This window comes from Panicum virgatum, chromosome 2K, assembly GCF_016808335.1.
Source record: "Panicum virgatum strain AP13 chromosome 2K, P.virgatum_v5, whole genome shotgun sequence".
NCBI classification, from domain to species: Eukaryota; Viridiplantae; Streptophyta; class Magnoliopsida; order Poales; family Poaceae; genus Panicum; species Panicum virgatum.
In genome coordinates, this window is record NC_053137.1 from 61,963,818 (window position 1) to 61,985,633 (window position 21,816).

General features: G+C 47.6%; 3 protein-coding genes across 6 annotated transcripts; 2 read left to right on the forward strand and 1 right to left on the reverse strand.

Annotated features, from left to right (window-relative positions):
• Window positions 1-1,136: 1,136 nt before the first annotated feature.
• On the reverse strand, window positions 1,137-4,787 carry LOC120692785 (UDP-rhamnose/UDP-galactose transporter 2-like). The gene is made up of 5 exons (XM_039976172.1): window positions 4,315-4,787; window positions 3,983-4,167; window positions 3,695-3,895; window positions 2,549-2,710; window positions 1,137-1,852 (listed from the first exon to the last, which is right to left on the reverse strand). Exons 1-5 carry the CDS (start codon window positions 4,442-4,444, stop codon window positions 1,496-1,498), a joined length of 1,035 nt encoding a protein of 344 aa, XP_039832106.1. The 5' UTR covers window positions 4,445-4,787; the 3' UTR covers window positions 1,137-1,495.
• A 2,758-nt stretch (window positions 4,788-7,545) lies between these two features.
• On the forward strand, window positions 7,546-10,568 carry LOC120692775 (ruvB-like 2). Its single transcript, XM_039976162.1, has 2 exons — window positions 7,546-8,476; window positions 9,715-10,568. The coding sequence occupies exons 1-2, from the start codon at window positions 7,686-7,688 to the stop codon at window positions 10,358-10,360; spliced, it is 1,437 nt and encodes a 478-aa protein (XP_039832096.1). The 5' UTR covers window positions 7,546-7,685; the 3' UTR covers window positions 10,361-10,568.
• A 706-nt stretch (window positions 10,569-11,274) lies between these two features.
• On the forward strand, window positions 11,275-20,235 carry LOC120692750. Of its 4 annotated transcripts, none has more exons than XM_039976136.1 (16): window positions 11,275-11,700; window positions 12,574-12,788; window positions 13,149-13,285; window positions 13,363-13,473; window positions 13,558-13,659; window positions 14,198-14,309; window positions 14,386-14,586; window positions 15,502-15,670; window positions 15,760-15,841; window positions 15,920-16,013; window positions 16,979-17,075; window positions 17,172-17,265; window positions 17,759-17,831; window positions 18,619-18,792; window positions 19,439-19,561; window positions 19,843-20,235. In XM_039976136.1, the coding sequence occupies exons 1-16, from the start codon at window positions 11,670-11,672 to the stop codon at window positions 20,002-20,004; spliced, it is 1,977 nt and encodes a 658-aa protein (XP_039832070.1). In that variant the 5' UTR covers window positions 11,275-11,669; the 3' UTR covers window positions 20,005-20,235. The 4 variants fall into 4 exon arrangements, with proteins under 4 accessions (XP_039832070.1, XP_039832073.1, XP_039832078.1 ...); XM_039976139.1 differs by having other exon boundaries at window positions 14,201-14,309; XM_039976144.1 differs by lacking the exon at window positions 11,275-11,700 and having other exon boundaries at window positions 13,413-13,473.
• The last annotated feature ends 1,581 nt before the right edge of the window (window positions 20,236-21,816 follow it).

The following is a 21,816-nucleotide window of genomic DNA, read 5'->3' on the forward strand; positions in this document are numbered from 1 at the left end:
TTGTCGCTCTCTTGATTAAAATCATCGGCTGTACGCAGTCTAAGCCAACTAGTAACTTCAGTCCTGCCGTTACTCGATATTCTGTTGCTGCTAAGCTACCAAGTTGCATCAAGTCCATAGCAGAGCCATTTGTCCGGAAGTCGAACACCAGTCCCGCTGTATTTGATTTGCGTAAAGCCCAACCTTTTTTGTCGCTCTGTGTACCAAATATGCAACGATATCCAGTCGATGGTTTGCCATATTTTGCCCTGGAGCAATTGGCCAATGTCTGCGTAACAGAAAAAATTCAGAGATGCAGCGAAACCAGTCGGGAGAAGCAGACAAGTACAATACAAGACAAGAAACCCACCGTGGAGAACCTGTACAACTCCTCGAACGTATCTTTGGAAGTTCTTCAACACCTCTGTGGTCATCATAGGATCTTCAATTAAATCAGTTGGGGCCGCACACGTCGTCTTTAGAGGCGTAACACATGCCAGCGATAACTAGTTACGAACGATATCTGGATTGTTCGTTATTAAAAGTAGTGTAAGTAAATTTGCATGACAACGGGTTTCCATTTTTACTCCTCCACTGGCATTTGGCTGACCATAGGTAGCCAGTAGCAGCTCACTAGCACCATGTTCGCTGTGCTGGTGTTGAAGGCTGCTGCTGAAGTGGTGTGAGAGAAAAATACTGCTGGCTGACTGGTGGTTAAAAACTGCTGGCTGACTGGTGGTTGAAAACTACTGGAATGGTGTGAGAGAAAAACACTGTTGGCTGGTGCTGGAGCAGAATAAGGTGTACGAAAACTCTCCAAAATAAAGATGGAACTTCAGAAGCAGCGTGCACATGATCATCCCCTACAACCCGGAAGCCAAATGCCGTCATGTGATTCCAGCGCCTGTTTTTGCCAGACCAACCGAGTTTGCCAATCCCACCACGTGCCATCCATCGGAAAGCCCAAGCGGCCAAGCCCAACCTCCGTCCCATCCCATGTGGTGGCAGGCATGCTCCGACGAAACCCACGCTGCCGGCGCGGTGCGCTCACGAGTCCACGACGCAAGGAATCACAACCCACAGCTCCGGCATCCAGAGCCCGACAGCGAGACCACAAAATAAAGAAAACACATCGCCGGCAGAGGCCGGAGCCTATCGAATTCGAATCCTACCACGGAGAAACACCTGTATTCCATTATACGAGTCTTGTCACCATCTATAACAACACGCACGCCACCACGGGATTGACAATGGCTCTCCACCACCACACCACCACCCCTCGCCTGACAAATCCCTAACAAACTGTCTGCCATAGCGTTGTTCTCATCATCATCTACCGTCGAAACCGGGGGGCCAATTCGTCGTCATCTACGGACGGACGGCCCCCTCAAAAAGGGCCAAAATGAACACAAGTGTAGCGTCGATAGCTTCGAAGGAGCAGCTTGGATCGAGCGAGCGCGTACAATCACAAAAAGAACAAGAAGAATCAATGAATCTTCACCGCCGCCACGGCCGGCTAGCTCTTCATCTCGCCTTCCTCGAGGTCGACCGGGGGCAGGCCGCTCACCCTGGCCTTCAGGGGCACGTCCTCGCCGTCCAGCATGTCGCTCTTGTTCCGGGGGATCGGGGTGGCCGCCTTCTTCTCGGACTCCATGGCCCAGCTGTAGACCACCATGCCCATCACCGCGAGCAGCATCCCGAGGATGTTCTTCACGGTGAGGGCCGAGTCGAACAGGATCCAGCCGAGGATCAGCACGCACACGGTCTTCATGTGGCCCAGGACCTGGAACGAGGTCGCAGAAAACCGCCCGATGCAGAGGTATTGGCTCATGTTGCAGAAGACCGCCAGGGAGCATGAAAGCAGTATGAAGAACTGCAAAATGATAGTATCATGAGCTGTTAGATCAGAAAGCAATACTGGTTAACAGAATAACACTTTCCACACTACTGAAAGAACTGGATAACGAATTAACGATTTGAACAACAGAAAACAGCACGGGCAACAGCATTTATCAGCTGCAACTACAAGGTAACCGCTAAAACTTATTTCATCAGTTGGCGTTAAAAAAATGCAGTAAAACTGAGTAAAAGCCATATATTAGAACAATCAAGAGATAAGCAATCCTTAGCATGGTTTTTAAATCGTTAAGTCGAGGCGAGGCGAGCCACCACCGCCTTATCGCCTAGGCGATGCCTAGGCAGGCTAAGGGGGACTAAGGCGACACCTTAGGCGAGGCGAGCCACCACCGCCTTGTCACCTAGGCGACGCCTTAAAAACACTGATCCTTAGGAAGAATGTTAAGCAATATTGGGGAATCAAAAGACAAACTCTTGTGAGTTGTGACAGTTCCATGACAGTCAGTTGTCATTGGCAACAAAATTTTACTACATGTGGGCTACTGGCCAGGGTATTCACTCCAGTAAAATGGGGGAAATGCATACTTCGGTTGAAGAGCTGAGAATACAGGTAATGAGTTTAAAGTAGAAGATTGAGTACTCAGGACAGGTAGCATTCATAAAGGAAGTGTGCTTTCAAGAACTGAAAAGTCTGACAGAAACTATAACTTACAGTGGCCCCTCCAGAAAAATTGTAGTTCAACAATGATCGCCCATTGAGGTAGTAATCCACAAAGGGGCCCAGTATAATAAGTGAAATTGCTTGAATTGGTGCAGTTTTGCTCAGCAGCTCAAATGATCCAATGTTGTACTTCTTCTGAAAGGAGCCAATGGTCTGGGAAGAGGAAACATATTGTCAGCATAGCTCAGGTATAACGGAGCTTATCAAACAGCATAAGCATTATTGCAGAAAGTAACATCCCAACAACAATTCTTTTCAACATTCAAGACTAAAAAATTTCAAATCTTCATCAACAACTCAGATGTGCTATCAAAGTTCAGTGATTTCTTCAAACCTCAAAGGCCACACCTTTTTTTTCTAGTAAAAAACAAACTTCAAAGACCACATTTTTGTTAATAAAACATCATCTAGAGGTGAATAATGTTAAAAAAGGCCAAACATTGCTTCAAGCTGATTCTAGTTATATTAAACTTGGAGGATATATATAACAGGCAAGGAAATTTGTACAGCAGAAGACAACAAGAATGTAAGGAAGCACAGAGGAGCATCTATGACGAGTGATGCGAATGTGCAGCTCATGATGCATCATACGGTTGAACTAATAAACATTTGATACCTTCTCACCCGGTGGCCTGTATTATTGTATTCAGATCTGTGTTGCAAAGTTTTGAATTCAAGGGGTCTGTGCCTTATTGCCTAGCTATAGTAACTACACCTTCGTTTGGGTGCTATCTCAATTGGCAATAACTGATAATGATGTAGCCTACACCTACAGCAGTTAAGCAATGCCCAAAGCAGATCAATGTTTTGGATAACAGTGGGAGCAGAAAGGTAAGTCACCACTATGACATTAGGACAAACCAAATAAGTAGTACTAGCCTCTAGCCAATTTTAACATATCTCATCATTATTGACTATATCACTAATTTCAGAATATCTCGTTATTATTAAGTATTAACCATATCAGGTTCAAATAAGGTCTACAGCTCAACATCATAATCATTTGCTAAAACGTCATTGCACATTGCAGAATATGATTAAGGCACCAAAAACTAAAATTCTTAGCATCACAAACAAGGAAAACACAATGTAAAAGTTTAGCATGAAAGATGGTATCAAACAAGGAAAGGAGCTCACAATCTGCTGCAGCGACGTGCAGAACACAGCCACACACGCGCAAAGGAATCCCTTGGCATTGACCTCGACGTCCGTGACCGTGCAAATCCCGACGCCGGCCGCCACAACGACCACTGCAGAAATAACCTTGGTGGTGTAGAGCTTGCTGTTCAGCACCCATTCCATGAGGCAGACCACCGGAATCATGCTCAGTTTGGAGATCTGCACAAATTTCTCGTCTTGAGCCTCACAAGCAACACGGGCCAATGGCCGGCGCAGGTGACGCCAGTGTCGGAGCACACGGTATACCTGGTAGAAGCCGACGGAGTTGAGCATGAGGCTGAGGTTCATCCCGGTGATGGAGGTGTTGGCGACGAGCGAGAACCAGACGAGCTCCCAGAGCGGGACGGGCTTGGAGACGGAGTAGCCGGTGGCGTTGGAGATCCACCCGACGAGCGCCGTGACGGTGAAGTGGAACCCGGTCAGCGTAGTGGCTGCGCGCATTCGCAAGCAGAGTAAAAAAAACAGCAGCAGCAGCAGCAACCAGACGCGCCCCATCAGATCCGCGGATTCCCCGAGCGCCGGCGGATCCGGGTTCCAGATCGGGAGGAGAGGGGTGGAGCAGGCGCGGAGTGGGGTACCGAAGGCGAAGGCGTAGCCGGACGAGGACATGAGCTGCTTGTTGGCCATGATGATGCCGACGGAGCTGACGACGTTCATCGCCCAGGCGCCCACGTCGGACACCGCCGGCGGCTTCTTCTCCGCCTCCATCTCGCCTCGCCCTCCTCCCGGCGGCGGCGGCGGCGGCAGCAACACAGCCTCACGCCAACCCGGAGGAGGAAGGGGCTCGGACGGGCTGCTGCTCCCCCCTGCCTGCCGGTCTCGGGCGTCTCGGTGCCTCACGCGGGAGGGGCCGCTCCGTTATAAAGCACGGGGGGCGTTGCCGCCTAGGCAAGGAAGGGAGGACGGGGAGGGAGGGTTTCGAATTGGCTCTGGGACGGGACGGGGGCCGGAAATACGTCACGGGCGGGCGGGGGGCCGCGGTGAAAAAACTCGCGCGGGGGGAAGGGGAAGGCGAGAGACGACGACGACGACGAATTGACGGGGGCGGCGACGACAGGGCGGAGGGGGACGCGGCTCGGGTGATGCGGGGGGTGGTCGGCTGGATCTGGCGCCCGGGCCGGGCCGCGGCGGGCGACGCTTTTTCCCTGCAGCTTCCGCCCACCCCCACCCCTCCTTTGCGCGTCGCGGCGTGGGATTTTTTCTCTTTTCCCCCGAACGGCAGGCACGGCACCGCGAGCGTGCCCGTTCAAAGTCCGGAGGCGGAGCACCCGCGACCGGTTCCGCTTCCACCAATCACTGTTGTGAGAAAGCTGCTTCTCCACTGGCGGTGCACGGAAGCGACGCGATCCTAAATGCTCGTGCCACGTCGTCGTTATGGGCGTTCTCCGTGTGCTCCGGCGAGCCGACGTCAGCGTGTGGTTGCCCGGTTGCGTGAACCGCGTCACGCTAACACAGTAACACTGTTGCCCGAGCGGCTCTGTGGTGTGCCTGCACCCTGGAGGCTGGATGGATTGATCACGGAGGATGGACCTTTCCTGGCGCAGCAAGCAAGGGTTCGAGACCGCGGGAGCTTTTCTTGGCACGACGGCCGCCGGCCGTATAAAACTGGCCGGCAGATCGACGCTTTTTGTGATATTTGTTGACAATAGTTTACGTGCCTCGAGATCCACCACGTACTTGTAAAGAGTAAAGTCATGTACGCCTGAAGTCTGTCGAGGCCGGTTGGATCCTCTCGTACCCCGTTAGGGCCGTTAACCACCCTGCCAAAGTTAGATTTTTGACTTGTTGTGAAACTTAACCTGGCAAAGTTAGATTTTTGACTTGTTGGAACGTGGTGGCGAACCATGACGCCGGTTCTGAATTTCTGAATTTGCGTTGAGCAGGTGAGGGCTGTGCACGTCAAGTCATCAATTTTCTGGGATGGGAACACCTTGCGTCACCCGATCAGACCGTGGACATAGGAGTATTAGACGCATCGGAGTGGTGATTCAGACATCGTCATCAGCATCCAATCGAGAAAAGAAAACCTCCGCGGCAGACAGCGAGCGCTCTGGCATCCGACCTGCAATCGCCATCGGCGACGATCGGAACAAATCCCAGGCCCCAGCCGCCCCAGCTCTCCGTCCTCTTCCAAACAGAGTCTCGCTTGGACACGCCAGGTTAACCTTTCAGGCTTTCAATTCATCGTCAGTGATTGATCGTTAGGCTAGGCCAACCGGACCATTGAACCTGTCCGTTGCTCCGGCCTGGCGGTCTCCGGGGTTTGGTCGGGATACAGTCTCGCCGCCGCCGCCGCGCGCGACGGTCGGACCGGATCATCCGCTGGCGGGGCCGCTCCGCCTCCGCGTGGCGCGGGCGCCGCCAGTTCATTTGACTTGGCGAAGCGCACATGCGCATGTACTGCACGGATACACGCCGCCGTTGTCAAGGCCTACACGTTCCAGGCTTCCAGCTCGCGGCGGATGATCTCTTGTTGCAGGAGACTAGAATAACCAGAGCTCGCCATTCGCGGCGTTGAAGCAGGATGTACTGGCAAATATACCACCGAAAAATTAAAACAAAGCACGCCCAGTTCTCATGTTGACCGGTGAGTTTGTTTACGCGGCCGTTAACCCATCGCGCTCGGCGCGTACAGATGCAGCGCCTCTGATCCCGAGCCCAGGGGCAACCTGAGGTCGTTAGCCGATGCCCGCGACGCGATCCGGCGTCGGGCCGCGCGCGACGCCGATGCTGCCGTGATCGGCGGTGCCGCGCCGCCGCGCCGTCCCTCTCGGCTCGACGGCGTGGCGCAGGAGTCCCGGGCACCGACAGGAGATGGTGCCACGGCCGGATTAGTTTAGGTTTTGGGCGGGGGAGGTGATGGCCAGCGCCAGGTCCCCCACGACCGCGTCCCGGCCCCGTGGGTGTGGCTCGGGCGGCGACGGCATCCATGTTCCCGTGGGGCAGGGTGGAGGGGACACAAGGTGGGTGCGGCGTGCGAACAAGCGGCCGATTTGTCTCGTCCCCGCCCCGAATCTTGGAAGGGCATGGACGTGCACAGCACTCGGACACTCGGACAGCGACGGGAGGGCGGCTAGTCAGTCTGCTGCAGCCCCGCTCCGGGCGCGGCCATGAGCCAGGAATGAATTGTGATCATCTACCGCCGCAAAATCACTGTGGTGTGGCCTAACATAGCATTTTCAAAGGAAAAAAAATGGAACCTCGTACATGCCCTTGTTATGCGATGCAGCAGAAATGTTTAGGAAGTGGTTTCCTAGGATACTCGACGCAGGAAGACAGGTGTTTAAAGAGAAGGCACTGGCGCAACAGTGAGTAAGTGACACAGCACGGCACCGGAAAGTTTGATAGTGAACTTGTCGAGTAATGTCAATCACTTAGTCCGGCCTAACACTAGAACTAGAAGTGGACCATTAGCTCGGTAACAAGTAGTGACAGATGCCAACTTAGAAGACTACAAGGACGTCTTTATAGACTACCTTGTCACCGACCGAGTTTTAACATAAAGTAGCGGCCCGTGAAAGGTTCAACATATTCATAGTTTCATACCTACTACTTCATCCGAATAAAAAATGAGTGAGGACATTTCATAACTAAAGTCTCTACGAGGTTATTTTTTTCGTACTAATATATTTGGTTTGGTCATTAAACTCGTGCGGGCCCTACCTGGGCTGGACTTGAATCTGGGCGTGCAAGCCAGCGCTGGTAAGACTCGACAAAACCATAAATAGGCCCAATCGTTTTGGCCCATTACGACCAGGCCCTTTTTTGTTCTCGGCCCTCTTCGCCTACATCCTTCCAGCTTCATCCACATTCCACTGACAAGAAGTCACAAAACCCTAGTTGGCTCGTTCCCCGCTCTCGTCTCGCCTAAACCTCGCCTCCGCCCCCCCTCAACCCCGGCCGGCCGAAAGACGAACCACCGAACCGGCGGCGGCGGCGGGTGGTAGCCATGGCAGAGCTGAAGCGGCTGTCGGAGAGCCGCGACCTGACGCGGATCGAGCGCATCGGCGCGCACTCCCACATCCGGGGGCTAGGGTTGGACTCCTCCATGGAGGCGCGCGACGCCTCCGAGGGCATGGTCGGGCAGCTCCCGGCCCGCCGCGCCGCGGGCCTCATCCTCCAGCTAATCCGCCAGGGGAAGATCGCCGGCCGCGCCGTGCTCATCGCGGGCCAGCCCGGCACCGGCAAGACCGCGCTCGCCATGGGCATCGCCAAGTCGCTCGGCGCGGAGACGCCCTTCGCCTCCGTCGCCGCCTCGGAGCTCTTCTCCCTTGACCTATCCAAGACGGAGGCGCTCACGCAGGCCTTCCGCCGCGCCATCGGCGTCCGCATCAAGGAGGAGGCGGAAATTATCGAGGGCGAGGTCGTCGAGATCTCCATTGACCGCCCCTTAGCATCCTCTGGCGCTGGCAGCAGCTCCGCCGCGCCTTCGGGCGCTACTGCGGCCGGAAAATCCGGCCGGCTCACGCTGAAGACCACGGACATGGAGACGGTGTACGAGCTCGGAGGGAAGATGATTGAGGCTCTTGGAAAGGAGAAGGTGCAGAGTGGGGATGTGATTGCCCTTGACAAGGCCTCGGGGAAGGTCACCAAGCTTGGCCGCTCCATTGGGAGGTCGCGGGATTATGATGCTGTTGGCCCCCACACCAAGTTTGTCAAGTGTCCTGATGGTGAGCTCCAGAAGCGCAAGGAGGTCGTGCACTGTGTCACCTTACATGAGATTGATGTGATCAATAGCAGGTATCTTCTCACTCCGATCCCATCAATTCTTGTATACCTAGATTGGAAGAGATTCTTAGACAGCTAGCAATTTTTATGAACTGAACAATTCTGACAAGGGAATTCACATTGAACATTTGTAATGTATCAATGTAGTAGTATACAGTGATGTTAAAAGGCCAATTTGGAATTCTGCAGACTAGAATAATATATAATAAAATCTCATTTATCTTGGCGATGTAAATATCAAAGCAACAAAACATATATGGGTAAAGAAAATATATCCCAGGAATTTGAAATTCTACTTGCTAGGATATTTTACATTGGCTTGGGACTACCTTGGCTATGCTGAGCTTACATGGTTTTTCATTGCAAGAGGCCCATGTTATGTTGCTGTCTTGGAAAGTCTTGCCAACTGATTACAAAAAAGTATAGCCAAAGAGACATTTTAATGGTTTGCAAGCAATTTCTAGCTCAGCAAAGAACATCAGTCACCGCACCATGGTGATTTAATTAGAGTTCACTTCAACTAATATGACTAATTTGTAGAAGTATTTGTTATTCTATGGCAACTAGTGTTGTGGTTCATTTGGTGATCATTAAGCATAGGTGCAGGTGCAGTGGCCTCGGCCACTAAAATTATATGCTTACACAGAAGTCAGATGCTAGTTTATGCTTATATCTCACTACTGATATATTTAAGCATCATTTGTGGTTGACTTGATTGTGCCAATTCTTGATAGATGGCTGGAAAGTGCGTTACATAACTAATTAAGGTTTAGAAATCCTAATCTGTTTTGGTACTGCTCGTGTATTAAGATTACAATAGTACCAAGATAAATCTACCACTTTAGTGAAGTCATCATATTATTGTTTAATTGAAGTAAAAACTGAGAATACTCGCTGCCTATTTTATTGAGGCTCCCATGATGTGTGTTGCATCAGAATCCCCTACAGAGGATGGTTTTCCTTCCCACAGGCCACAGTTCAAATGTTCTATTTCGTTCTACAACTATTTTCAGCTTCGTATTCCAGCAACTAATATCAAGTGCATCTTAATTGTTTTTTATTATATTTATACCCATTAGGTTGAGGACTGGGATCTATCTTTCCTCTCACAAGAAGTCCCAATCCCACCGAAGCACTATGAAATAGAATTTTACCTACAAATTTTTAGCACCTGAAGAGATCTTCCACTACATTGGATAAAGATAGTGTCCCGCACGTCTCAATTCTATTTTCTTGTATGTTCTGTCCAGGACACAGGGTTTTCTTGCACTGTTCACTGGGGACACTGGTGAAATTCGTGCGGAGGTTCGGGAGCAGATTGACACAAAAGTTGCAGAGTGGAGAGAAGAAGGAAAGGCTGAGATTGTGCCTGGGGTTCTGTTTATCGATGAAGTCCACATGCTAGATATTGAGTGCTTCTCCTTCCTCAACCGAGCATTGGAAAATGATATGGCTCCAATCCTAGTCATCGCAACAAACCGAGGGATCACATCCATCCGCGGGACAAACTACCGGTCGCCGCATGGGATCCCGCCGGACTTCCTCGACCGGCTCCTGATCATCACGACGCAGCCCTACAAGGAGGATGAGATCCGGAAGATCCTTGACATCCGGTGCGACGAGGAGGACGTGGAGATGTCTGCGGACGCCAAGGTCCTGCTCACCAAGATTGGCATCGAGACCTCCCTGAGGTATGCCATTCACCTGATCAATGCCGCCGCGCTGGCCTGCCAGAAGCGCAAGGGGAAGGTGGTGGAGATGGAGGACATCAGCCGGGTGTACCAGCTGTTCCTGGATGTGAAGCGATCGACGCAGTACCTGATGGAGTACCAGAGCCAGTACATGTTCAGTGAAGTGTCGGGGGAATCAGATGGAGATGATGCCATGCATTCCTAGACGACCTTTGTGTTACAAGGTGGCTGGGTTATTGTGCCCGGCGTCGTGTATTTCGGATGCTTGTTGCTCGTTTAGGTTGCTGGTATTACCCTGACAAGGCTTGGTGTGTGCGATGGACTCTGTGTTAGCTGCTGTAGGTGAAGGTGACTATGCAATTCAATGTATCTGATCAAATTCATCCCAGCTAAGTGCCGTGATTTTTTTTAAAGCTGTGTCACCATCTCGTGATGAATGCGTGTTTGTCATGTGCTAGATGCCTAGATTTATCTGTCCAGGATTCGACGGAATGGTGGTCAGTTCGAAATGCAGGCATCGACTAGCTGTTCTGGACTGAAAAGGCAACGCTTTGGCGAGTATTTGAACCGCATTTTCCCTGTTGCTATAAAGATCACGCTGGGCTTGGGTGTCCCTGTGAGGCGTGACCATGTGTCAAGTGCCATGTTAGCGCATTGCACGTGCACTGCGAGCCTTGCTCTTCCGAGACGTCCCCTCCAGGCCGGTGCTGACCGACGACGGCAGCACCGGCACGGCACCTGGCGGCCGGCACCCCCGACGCCGCACGTCGCGCCGAAGGGAGAAGAGAAGCCGCCCTGCCCCGTCAGGCCGTCACGTCGATGCAAGTTTGATAAATTTTGAATTATTGGATCGATTTAAAAAATTGGGTAAATAAATTAGAATGACATTCTGTATAAATAATTTAGAAGAAGAAATAAATTAAAATGACATATTATTGTAATTAATTAGCTGACTCAAAAAATACTTAGTACCGTAAGGTATCCACTTGCATCTCACATCCCACACTCTCACGTCTCACGGGAGTCGGGAGAAGTATGCGTCTCGCATTTCGCAAGGCAAAAAGCCTCAAACCGAGGACCTTTCCAGAGCGAGGCACACGCCGTCGGTTCCTCAATCCTCCTCCCCCCGTCCTCCGTTTTTTGTTCTCCTCCCCCACACCAGCCCGTGCCACGCACGGTGCCACCAGGCAGGCTGCAGCTCCCCACGCCTCCACGCCGCACCACCGGTCACCAGCGCGTGATCATTGATCCCCGCCAGGCCGCCACGCCACCGTCGGTCGGTCGCGGACCGCGAGCCCGCCTGCCCCAGCTCCCCGCCTCCGGTTCCGCGAGAGGTCGGTCGGGGGGTCTCTCGCGGCTTGGCTTGTGGGGTAAACACGGGCAGCAACTGCTCTCCTCCACTCCCCCCACTCCCCCACCCTCTCCGCCACTCCCAACCCCATCGCTCAGCGCCACCGCCGCTCCGCTACGACGCGGCGCTGTCCTTCCGGATCCATCGTCCTTCCGCCGGCGCCATGGAGCCGGGCGATTCCAACTCCGCCGCAGGTAAACGCGCACTGATCCCCCCCTGCTCCCCATCCTCTCGTTCCTCCGTCGTCTGATCGAACTGGGCTGGGCTGCTCCCCGGGACAGCTCGATCGCGCAATCGGGGCCCCCATTGGATGCTTCCGGTCCCGGATCGCCCATGTTTGCTCTACTTATTACTGCGCGTGTAGCGCTGGTCTGCGGGCGCTGAATCGCTGTGCTCTCCAGCTGAGTTCGCGTTTTGTGCCGTTACCGGGACCGATCCTTGTGTAGGATGTCAGTTGACCCTACTTGCATTGGTCGCCAAATTCCTGATAGTTGTTTTGGTCTGGGTTTGATGACGGAAAGTGAGCACAAATTTGATGGGGACTGCCAAGCCCCTGTTAGCATTCCCTGTGGCATTGGCAGTCCATTTCAATCAGTTATGAGCCGAGGTGCTTGACCTCTATAGTCGTTTTATTTTGCAGGCCCCTGTGCCTGGTGACTTCTTTGCCTGGGAACCCTGGGCTTCAGTCAGGGTAGATAGTCTGGTAGCCTTTTGATCCTTTTTCTGTAACAAACTTCAGGAATTTCAGTTGCATGTATTAGTTGACCTGAGCACCTGTAGTGTGACCAAAGTGTGATAAGCTTGCACATTCCTTGATCCATCGAGCGCAGTATTGTTTCATTTCTGTCAGTGTCAAGTGCTTGTATTGAAGCCTCTTTTACTTGCAGTTTGCATTTCACTGCACAGTAATCTCTGGTTCATAACAAGTGATGGCTTTCTTACAAACAGTGTGAAGGACTATGTTATTTTTTAAAATTTTGACTGACATCCACTATATATATGAACCTTGTTGCTTAAATTCCACTTTGGAAGTTTGACTACAAATCCTTCTCCTTTGTGGACCACAGGAGGGAAGACACAAAGTGCTTCAGCACCGCCTGTTGAAGGTGTAGCTGGAGGAGGGACTAGTTATGGATGGGTGGATGGAGGTTTACGGGGTACAAGTCTGGGTGCCGGTGTAATTGATCATACGAAAGTACACTCAGAAGATCTTCTGCACGTCTGGTCGATGCCCAGCACAGCAAATGTTAGCCAACAAGAAGCACCTCGACCTCTAGAGAAAGTAAGTTGTATTACATTTTATCCGCACTTGTTTCTTGCTTCAGCATGCGACTAAAAAATAATCTTGTAGTTGTGAATCGGGATGCTACTGTGCAAAGAAAGTAAGTTGTATTACATTTTATCAGCACTCGTTTCTTGCTTCAGCATGTGACTATAAATAATCTTGTAGTTGTGAATTGCGATGCTACTGTTCAATAAGTTTTTCATGATATGGAGTTCTTTTGTTGTTTGTTCTTTAAAGTGTGATATTGCATTTTTCAACTGTAATCTGATCCATTGTGCTTTCAGTTGCCATGATTTGACATATTACTATTTGATTATGTCCGTCCCCAAAATTTTCAAATGTTATGTTTTCCTTTAGGTTAACCTTCTGGCAGCAAGAAATGAAAGAGAGAGTTTTCAAATTGCTTTGCGCCCAAAGGTTTCATGGTCCACTTCAGGTATTGCAGGGTCTGTGCAGATCCAGTGCACCGATCTCTGCTCCTCCTCAGGAGACAGGTTTGTTTGTTTAAAATTTTAGAATAGACTAGCATTTGCACAGTTCTATTTCGATGATTATAACAGTGCTTTACCAGGTTAGTGGTTGATCAGTCCATAACTTTGCGACGTGTGGTGCCTATCTTAGGTGTACCAGATGCTCTTGTGCCTATTGATCCACTCAGTCCTCAAATAAGTCTATACCCAGGGTACTGCTTCTCTGCTTTGGATAACTAACTTATAGTAAATATTTCCCCCATTTAAATAAATGCAATTTCACTTTTGTTGTACAGGGAGACAGCTGCAGTATGGGTATCATTGAACGTTCCGTGTGGGCAACCACCTGGTTTATATGAGGGTGAAATATTTATTACTGCTGTTAAGACGGAATTAGAGTAAGCCTTTCCTTGCTGCTTTCTATCTTGTTGTCTTAGAAACAGAAGTTGCCTTTAGGCTTACAAGAACGTTATAACCAAAATAAATCCATCTTATTTAAGCATGTTGGCTCAAATGTTAATTCTTAGTGATAACACTGAGTTACCGACCCAAGTGTTCAAATGTATGTTAGGCTTACAGCAAGAGCTGTCATTAAACATATTCTATAGGAATATATCGAATATAATGTGGTGCAAGGATCACCCTATAAGTGATATATGCTTTTCTTAAAATGTGTTGTTTGAGATGTCAAATTCAGAGCCTTGAGTAACCTATTAATTGACCTACTTATATACCTTAGTCCTTAGCTTCCTTTCAAAAGGTCTGGAGGATTTAGGTCATAAGAGTATTAAACAAACATCTTATTGTAAAGAAATAATTTTAAGATGCTGTTAAACAAGAATCCGAAGATAAGTGTCACAATCCAATACTTGTGTCCAGGTGACATTTAGTTTTGATTCTTGGGTTATACTTATTTACTGGCCTATTTTCTGGCAGCAGTTCCAGAACAGAATCTCTTCCAAAATCTGAAAGGTACAGGCTGTATAGAGAATTAAGAAGTTGTCTTGACATCACTGAACCCAGAGACTACTCGTCACCAGAGGAAATGGTATTCTGCTCTGAAAATACATTCTTAAGGGTTAGCTGTATTATTCCCTCTTTTCTAATAGTGCTATAACATTTAGGTACAAAGGCTAACATCAGCTTCTACCACACTGAGGAGGATGTTGGATAACCCAGCACTACAGGACTGTCAAGAGAGCAATGGATTTGGAGACATGATGGATGAAGATGTTATGAACAATGTTTCAGTTCGTTTGAAGTTAAGCCTTACTGTTTGGGATTTCACTCTCCCAGTGACACCATCATTACCTGCTGTTTTTGGTGTATCCTGTCAATACTCCCTTTTACTATTTTACATTTCCATTTCTGTGCTGTGCAACTGCTATGGGCCTTGGTGCACCTATGGGCCCACTTGGCCTGGCAGCAGCTGGAGGCCATTTCAGGGGCTGCTGCTGCCATTGGCCGAACTAGAAGCAGGGGCCTTGTGCCATAGGGGCAGCAGGGCCCCTGCCTGTCTTCGTTGGCGTAGGGACGTAGGGTCTACCAATGACCTTATTTAGGATATTCGAATTTAAGCTTGGTTTAGGAAAGTTTGAGATAGGATTTGGAAATTAGAGTTCAGTTTGGAATTAGAAAAGTTGAGTTTAGGAAATGATGTCTCCAATATATAGGGATTCCATCGTTTAGATTTATTTGGGCATCAAGTTCTTTTTCTTTTTTTTTGGGGGGGGGGGGGTGGGGGGGGGGGGGGGGGCGTCCCTATATAGTAAGGGCCAATATAGTCATTTTAATCCATCATCGGTACACAGATTCTAATCATCTCAAGTCACCGATGCTCCTCTTCCATCCTGCCTGTTGGCGAGAACGGATCGTTGTTGACATCTCGTCCTTCACCCACACACTGCGTTCAGCTACAACTCCGCAATCCTCCACCAACCAACCAGCCCCACTGGCAGCAACACATAAACAGAACCACACCACATTTTAGAATTTATGGTTGAATTGTCTATAAGAGTGTTTTGTTGCAGCTTCTGACAATTTTAGAATATATTCTAGTCCAAGTGGGGTGGGGTGTTCTGTAATTGGGCTATTTCTTCTCCTTAAATACAAAGATGCGCAGCTCTCCGGCGTATTCGAGAAAAAAAAATGTCTATATCATTGTTGTGCTGCAGCTTCTGACAATTTACATTGAATTGTTCATAATCATATGGATATGTTCTCCTTTGACTACAACATAGATATCTGAAACTGTCATTGAAGATCGTTTCTGCTTGGAGCATGGCACTGAAGGATGGTATGATGCACTGGATCACCACTTTAGATGGCTCCTCCAATTTAGAATCAGTCCATTTTTCTGCAGATGGGGTGATAGCATGCGCATTCTAGCATACACATGCCCTTGGCCTGGTAATACTTAAATTTCTTTATTTCTCTCACAAAGAATTCGTTGATTCATCAAAACTAATATTTCTACTCTTTCTTATTCTATATTTTAGCTGATCATCCGAAGGCTAATGAATATTACTCTGATCCAAGATTAGCAGCATATGCTGTACCCTATGCACCTATCCTATCATGGTATTTTATCCTTCTGAATTTATATCAGCTTAGCTGATTCAGTTCATTACTTAAGTTAATTTGGATCCTTCTTAACAGCACTGATGCTGCAAAAAATTCCTTGAGAAGAGAAGTTGAAATCTTAAAATCGAAGCCTCATTGGTCAAAAGCTTACTTCTATTTATGGGATGAGGTGCGTTATTTACCTTTTGTGATATGTCCTGATTCCTGGGAAAACCCATGCAGAGGCATGGAGCAGAGCGGAACTTCTTGTAGTTATTGTTGTGGGTTCAAATATCCACTCTTTTTAAAATTGAAGATACAGAATTACTCCTGTGAGTTCTTCTAGTTTTATGCACGTCTAGTGGACGTGCTCTGGCAGCAGAAAGTTGAATTTTCACTCAGCCTGTAGTGTGCCTTCTGATCCCGTATCAAGTTTCAGGTCCAACTTGGGCTTGTTTAAATTGTTAAATATATGATATTGAATCTTGCAACTAGAAGAATGTATCGTTAATAACAATTAGCCTATCGGAGGCTATATCATTTCTCTAACAGTGTTTTTCTTTCCTTCATTTTGAAATGAAACATATGATGTTTAGGACTTTCTGTCTAATTTCGATGAAGGGAATTATTTGCTACATTGTTTATTGGTGTTCTATTGCCATTAATTACATACAGTCCTACCTAAAATAGTATATATTGGTATTAGCTAAATACTCCCTACATTTCATTTATAAGTTGTGCATGCATTTGAAGAGTTAAACCTTGTAATCTTCAACCAATAATAAGCCTCACAAGATATAACCTTGTAATATGAAAATGATATTGTTGGATTCACATTGAAATTACTTTCTTAAAGTTATGATTTTGTTGCTACAAGCAGTATACTATAAGAGAAATTAAGATCAGTGGGTGCAAGTGGTAATGGTGAAGGTAACTTGTATATGCACTGCCACGGTGCAACTAACCATTGCTTAGAGGTTTGATAAACTAACTGAAGTTGTCAAAATATACATTTCTATGCCCCCAGTGTGTAATAATTGTTGCCTTGTTGAAGGAAACTTTGCTGTTAAAGTCTCTTCTTTGTTAGTTCAACCACTGGAGAGTGCAGAAGAATTACCCTACAATAATCTTACAATTGTTTTATACTTTTTTCAGCCATTGAATGTGGAACAATATGACATGATATGCAACATCTCTAATGAGTTAAGGTCATATTCACCCGATGTGCGAATTTTAACTACTTACTATTGTGGTGAGTATAAGACAAAACCCGATGTTGTTTCTCGCTGAACACTGCCTCTATTTAGAAACAAACTTTCATAACTGGGTTTCCTCATAATCTGTGTAGGCCCAAGTGGCTCTGAACTGGCTCCTTCTACATTTGAAGCTTTTGTGAAAGTCCCAAATGTTCTACGTCCGCACACGCAGATCTTTTGCACAAGGTAAGAGATGCTTCTGGCTTGTTTTTACATTCTTCTAGGTTGCTAAACTGTTTTGTCTATAGTGGTACTAAGATTCTACTAGCACAACAAATAAGGTTCAGAGCGTTACTGTTTTATCATATCTTGCACTAGCCATACAAATCTTGGGACGAGGATCCTAACTTATCAAATGGACAAGGTCTTTTGACTTCATGTTAGCATGTTACAAAATTAGACCAAAATAGATCGAACTCCTGTGTGTCAGAGGAAACAAAAGTTTCTCTTCTCACAGGCCATTGGCACTAAGATTATGTTATGTAGCACTGACAACCTGATGAAACTTACAGCTCCAATACATGTTGGGAATGTGGTGTCACTGTGAGGATGTTGCATATGCATCACAGAGGCTAGTGGAAGCTTGGGTGGCTTGGTGCAAACTAATTATAATGTTACACTAATTCAATCTTGGGCCAATAAACCACTTTGGTTATTGATTTGTCGTCTCCTTATACAGTGAATGGGTTCTTGGCACAAGAGAGGACCTAGTGAAGGATATTGTTGCTGAATTACGACCTGATCTTGGTGAGGTAAAAAGATTTCTGTTCCTCTAAAATAGTAAATTTGTAACCTTGGCTCTTTTAAGCTCATATCATTCTCAGAGAGGATTAATGATATTACATTATTTGTTTTCTAATTAACATCGGTTCTAACAGTATAGAATCAAGGAATTAAATGATAGTGCACCAGTTTCATCCATTTATGAAATATTTTTGTGAAGGATTCCTCCTTAAGTGACATTTTACTGTTCCTTTTCTTTTGTTGTTTCTATGTTCATCTAGTGCTTTAACACTGACCCTTTTGTATCTTTTACTACCTCCGGTCGGGAAAAGATGAAGTTCCTGACTGGAGGAACCTGCCCGTAGTTCCTTTTCCACAGTTGGAACGTCTTGTTTTATACACCCGGAGGGAGTATTTTAGTATGTATTGTTGCTCATTGTGGTTGGAGACCAAGGAAAGTTTTCTTGATGGCACTGGACTGTTTTCCTTGTTTTTATGATTATAGTGTTCATGTTTTCTTTACTTGCAGTTGAAATAATTCTTCAGTTTTTTATGATCTCCTGTTGCATTGATGTTATGAGAACTTCTTAATCTGTTGATTGCAGGCAGGACTTAAGTCTTAACTTAATGCTTATGTTACCTATGTACTGGCATTTTATTTTGGGTGCTGCAATCTGTATTGAAGCATACTTCCTGTTTCCAGATTGTGCCACAGCCTACTCTTGCTAAATTGGATGTATTGTCACTCAAGCATGGAGTTCTTTGTTATCTTTAAAATTTGCATCTTGAATGATGGGCTTATCTGGATCTATTTAGGAGTGGTGGACCTATGTTTGTATGGGCCCTTCTGATCCTCAACCAAACTGGCACCTTGGAATGCGTGGAACCCAGCACCGGGCAGTGATGTGGAGAGTGTGGAAGGAAGGTGGGACAGGATTCCTTTACTGGGGTACCAACTGCTATGAGAAGGCAATGATTCCAAGTGCTGAGGTATGCTGTGGCATGGAAAGCGTCTTTATATAATGACCTGTATTAATTCATGATCAAATTATTTTCCTGGCTAATGTAAAAACAACCCAGTAAGATTTACCTGTTAGTATCTTATTCTCTACCCGTCCCATGTTGCAAGACTTGCAGTATATACAGATAGTTTTGGGTTTTAGTGGTCATGTGTCAAAGCAATTTTACATGTGTATGGGTCATGGGCTTGACTGTTGGACTCTCGTGCATATCCTAGTACGGGTGAATGACAGCAGGTAAAGATGCTTTGGGTTGTTTCTATGTTTAAACATATTAATTGTTAATGCTAGGTAATAAATGTCAAGTTATATTCTAATGACACTTCTTTTTTACTTCAACACTGAGGCAAAAGCTCTAGCGAATATGCAAGCGACTAGTGATTCTTGCTTATAATATTTGCATTCTGCAGATACAACTTAGTTTAAAAGTTTTATTGTAGTTTTGGTTTTGTACAGATATTGTGTTTTAGTTTAGAGTTTCTGCAGTTAATGTTAGCACATAACATTTGTAGTACTAAACTAGGAACTGCACATTATTGTTCTAAGTTCCAGCTCTTTATTTTCAAGTATCCACCCATTTCTTTGTTTCTGATTCTCAAAACTTGGCGCTGCCGCAGATCTGTTTCCGACGTGGCCTTCCTCCTGGTGATGGGGTCCTATTCTACCCTGGTGAAGTGTTCTCATCGTCACATGAACCAGTTGCATCCACCCGACTAGAGCGCATTCTCAGTGGCATGCAGGTGATGATTTTGTTGATAATGAGCCCTCGACTTAGAAATATTCATATCAAAAGTAGTCAGTCAGCGCTCATGTCCCGCCGGGTCTTTGTAATTTTGCTTGGCATTTCGCAACGGTACTTAGGAGCATGCTAGGAACTAATCTGACTTGAATTGATTTCCGTTGCGCAGCTCCAAGACTGAGAACATTTGGCAAATTAGAAATAGTGTACCTATGCGATTGCATGCAATTGCTCGCTGTTTCCCTGTGCTCACGGCTGTCTATTATTGCCTTTTCAACGCAGGACATCGAATATCTGAAGCTTTATTCTTCACGGTATGGGAGGGAGGAAGGCCTGGCCCTACTCGAGAAGACTGGCATGTATCTTGGCCCGGATCGGTATACGCTCGATCATGGACCGGTAGACGTGATGCGGGGTGAGGTATACCGCAGCTGCAGGTCTTAGACTCAGAGCATGGGCCTGCCAGATGTTCATCACGTTCGTTCAGTGTAGCGCGTTTGTTGTTGTATATATGGTGGTCTTACTATGTTAGTATCTATACTCCGTATTTAGCGATGCAAAACTTGGTGCATGTTCCTGAATTACGGACCAGCTCATTAAAGCTGGACAGTAACTAGTTGCCTGGTGGCATCATCTTATCCTGCCAGTTCAGGCCTGATGAATCTGGTTTGTTTAGTTGTTTTTCATCAAGCTGCGTGAAGAACGCAGCAGAAAAAACCGAAAGATGGTGTCTCTGGTCCAGGGTTAGAAAAGCCCAGGTCCAGACCCTGACAAAAGGTCCAAGCAACCACTGGAAGTGAGCCATAACATCTGCTGCAACAGGCCGCGTTTTTTTATCCCCGCGTGTCGGGTAGTCGCGTGCCATACGCTGCCTCTCTTTTTTTTTATATATATATACGCTGCCTCTCCTTTGTTCATTGCAGCCTTCCCTACTCATGGAAAGAAAGAGGACCAGGACTTGAAAATTGAAATAATAGGATTAAGGTAAACCAACTTGGCATCGATAGTTTGGTAAACCAGATTTGTCTGTCAGGCATGTCATCGTCGAGGTATCAGAGTCGCCAGGCGGCCTTGGCTACGTCCCGCAGCAAGCGCCCAGCAGCCTTGGCTGCGCGTAGCAGCACGCGCCGGTGGCGCACGACCGCTGATGCCGCCGCCGCCACTCGAGATTCATCCCTGTGGGCGTCGCTGCACGAGGATCTGGTGGGCCAGATCGCGTGGTGGGTGCTGGCCGGCGACTTGCGGGACTACATCCGCTTCCGCGCCGTGTGCCCATACTGGCGGTCCAGCACGGCCTGCCCGCGCGGCGGCGGCATTGTCGACCGGCGCTTCCACCCGCGGCGGTGCAGGGGCGGAGAGGGGGGAGGGTCTGCGCCATGGTTCCCAAATTTATATTGAACATTTAAATTTTAATTAAATTTTTAATTAAATTAGTATGGTTGGCCTCTCCTAATAATAAAAAAATAAATTCCTAGCTCCGCCCCTGCAGTGGTGGATGCTGCTTCCGGAAGACCACGGCCTCCACCCCGGGCCACGGCAAGCTGCGTGGGTTAGTCCGCTTCTTCAACCTCTCAACCGGCGCCTTCGTCCGCGTTCACCTCCGGCTCTTCAGTGACCACTGCGTCCTCGACTCTATCATGGTATTCTCCTGCTGCAGCGGGACCACGGTCCACGACCAGGGTTCCCCAAACCGTCGGTAACCGGTCCGGTTTGACCGGTTACCGGTCAAACTGGTCCGGACCGGTTCCGGTTTGGTCCGGTATGAAACCGGTCCAAATTCAAAATTTAAATTTGAATTCAAAAAAATGAAAAATTCCTAAAAATACTTCAAGGTGCGACGAATCTAATGGTGTCAAATTTTCTCAAAAATTCGTTCATTTAGTATAGTTTGCGGGGATTTGAAGTTAAACAAAAAAACGTGCATACAAAAGTATACAAATACAATGTAAAAGTAGTACAAAAGAGGATTGGAGGGTTCATTTAGACTAAAATATGTTATACAAACATTTATTTAGTATACTTTGCGGGCATTTAAATTTAAACCAAAAAAGGAAAAAATTTGAATTTGAGTGGTTACCAGTCAAACCGACCGGTATACCGGCCAAACCGGCCGGTATACCGGTCGGAACCGGTTGAACGGCGAAGTTTGAATTCAAATTTGAATTTGACCGGTTTCTAGCGGTAACCGGCCAAACCGGTCCGGTAAACCGGAACCGGAGGCCGGCGGTTACCGGTTAGCGGTCGGATATGTTAACC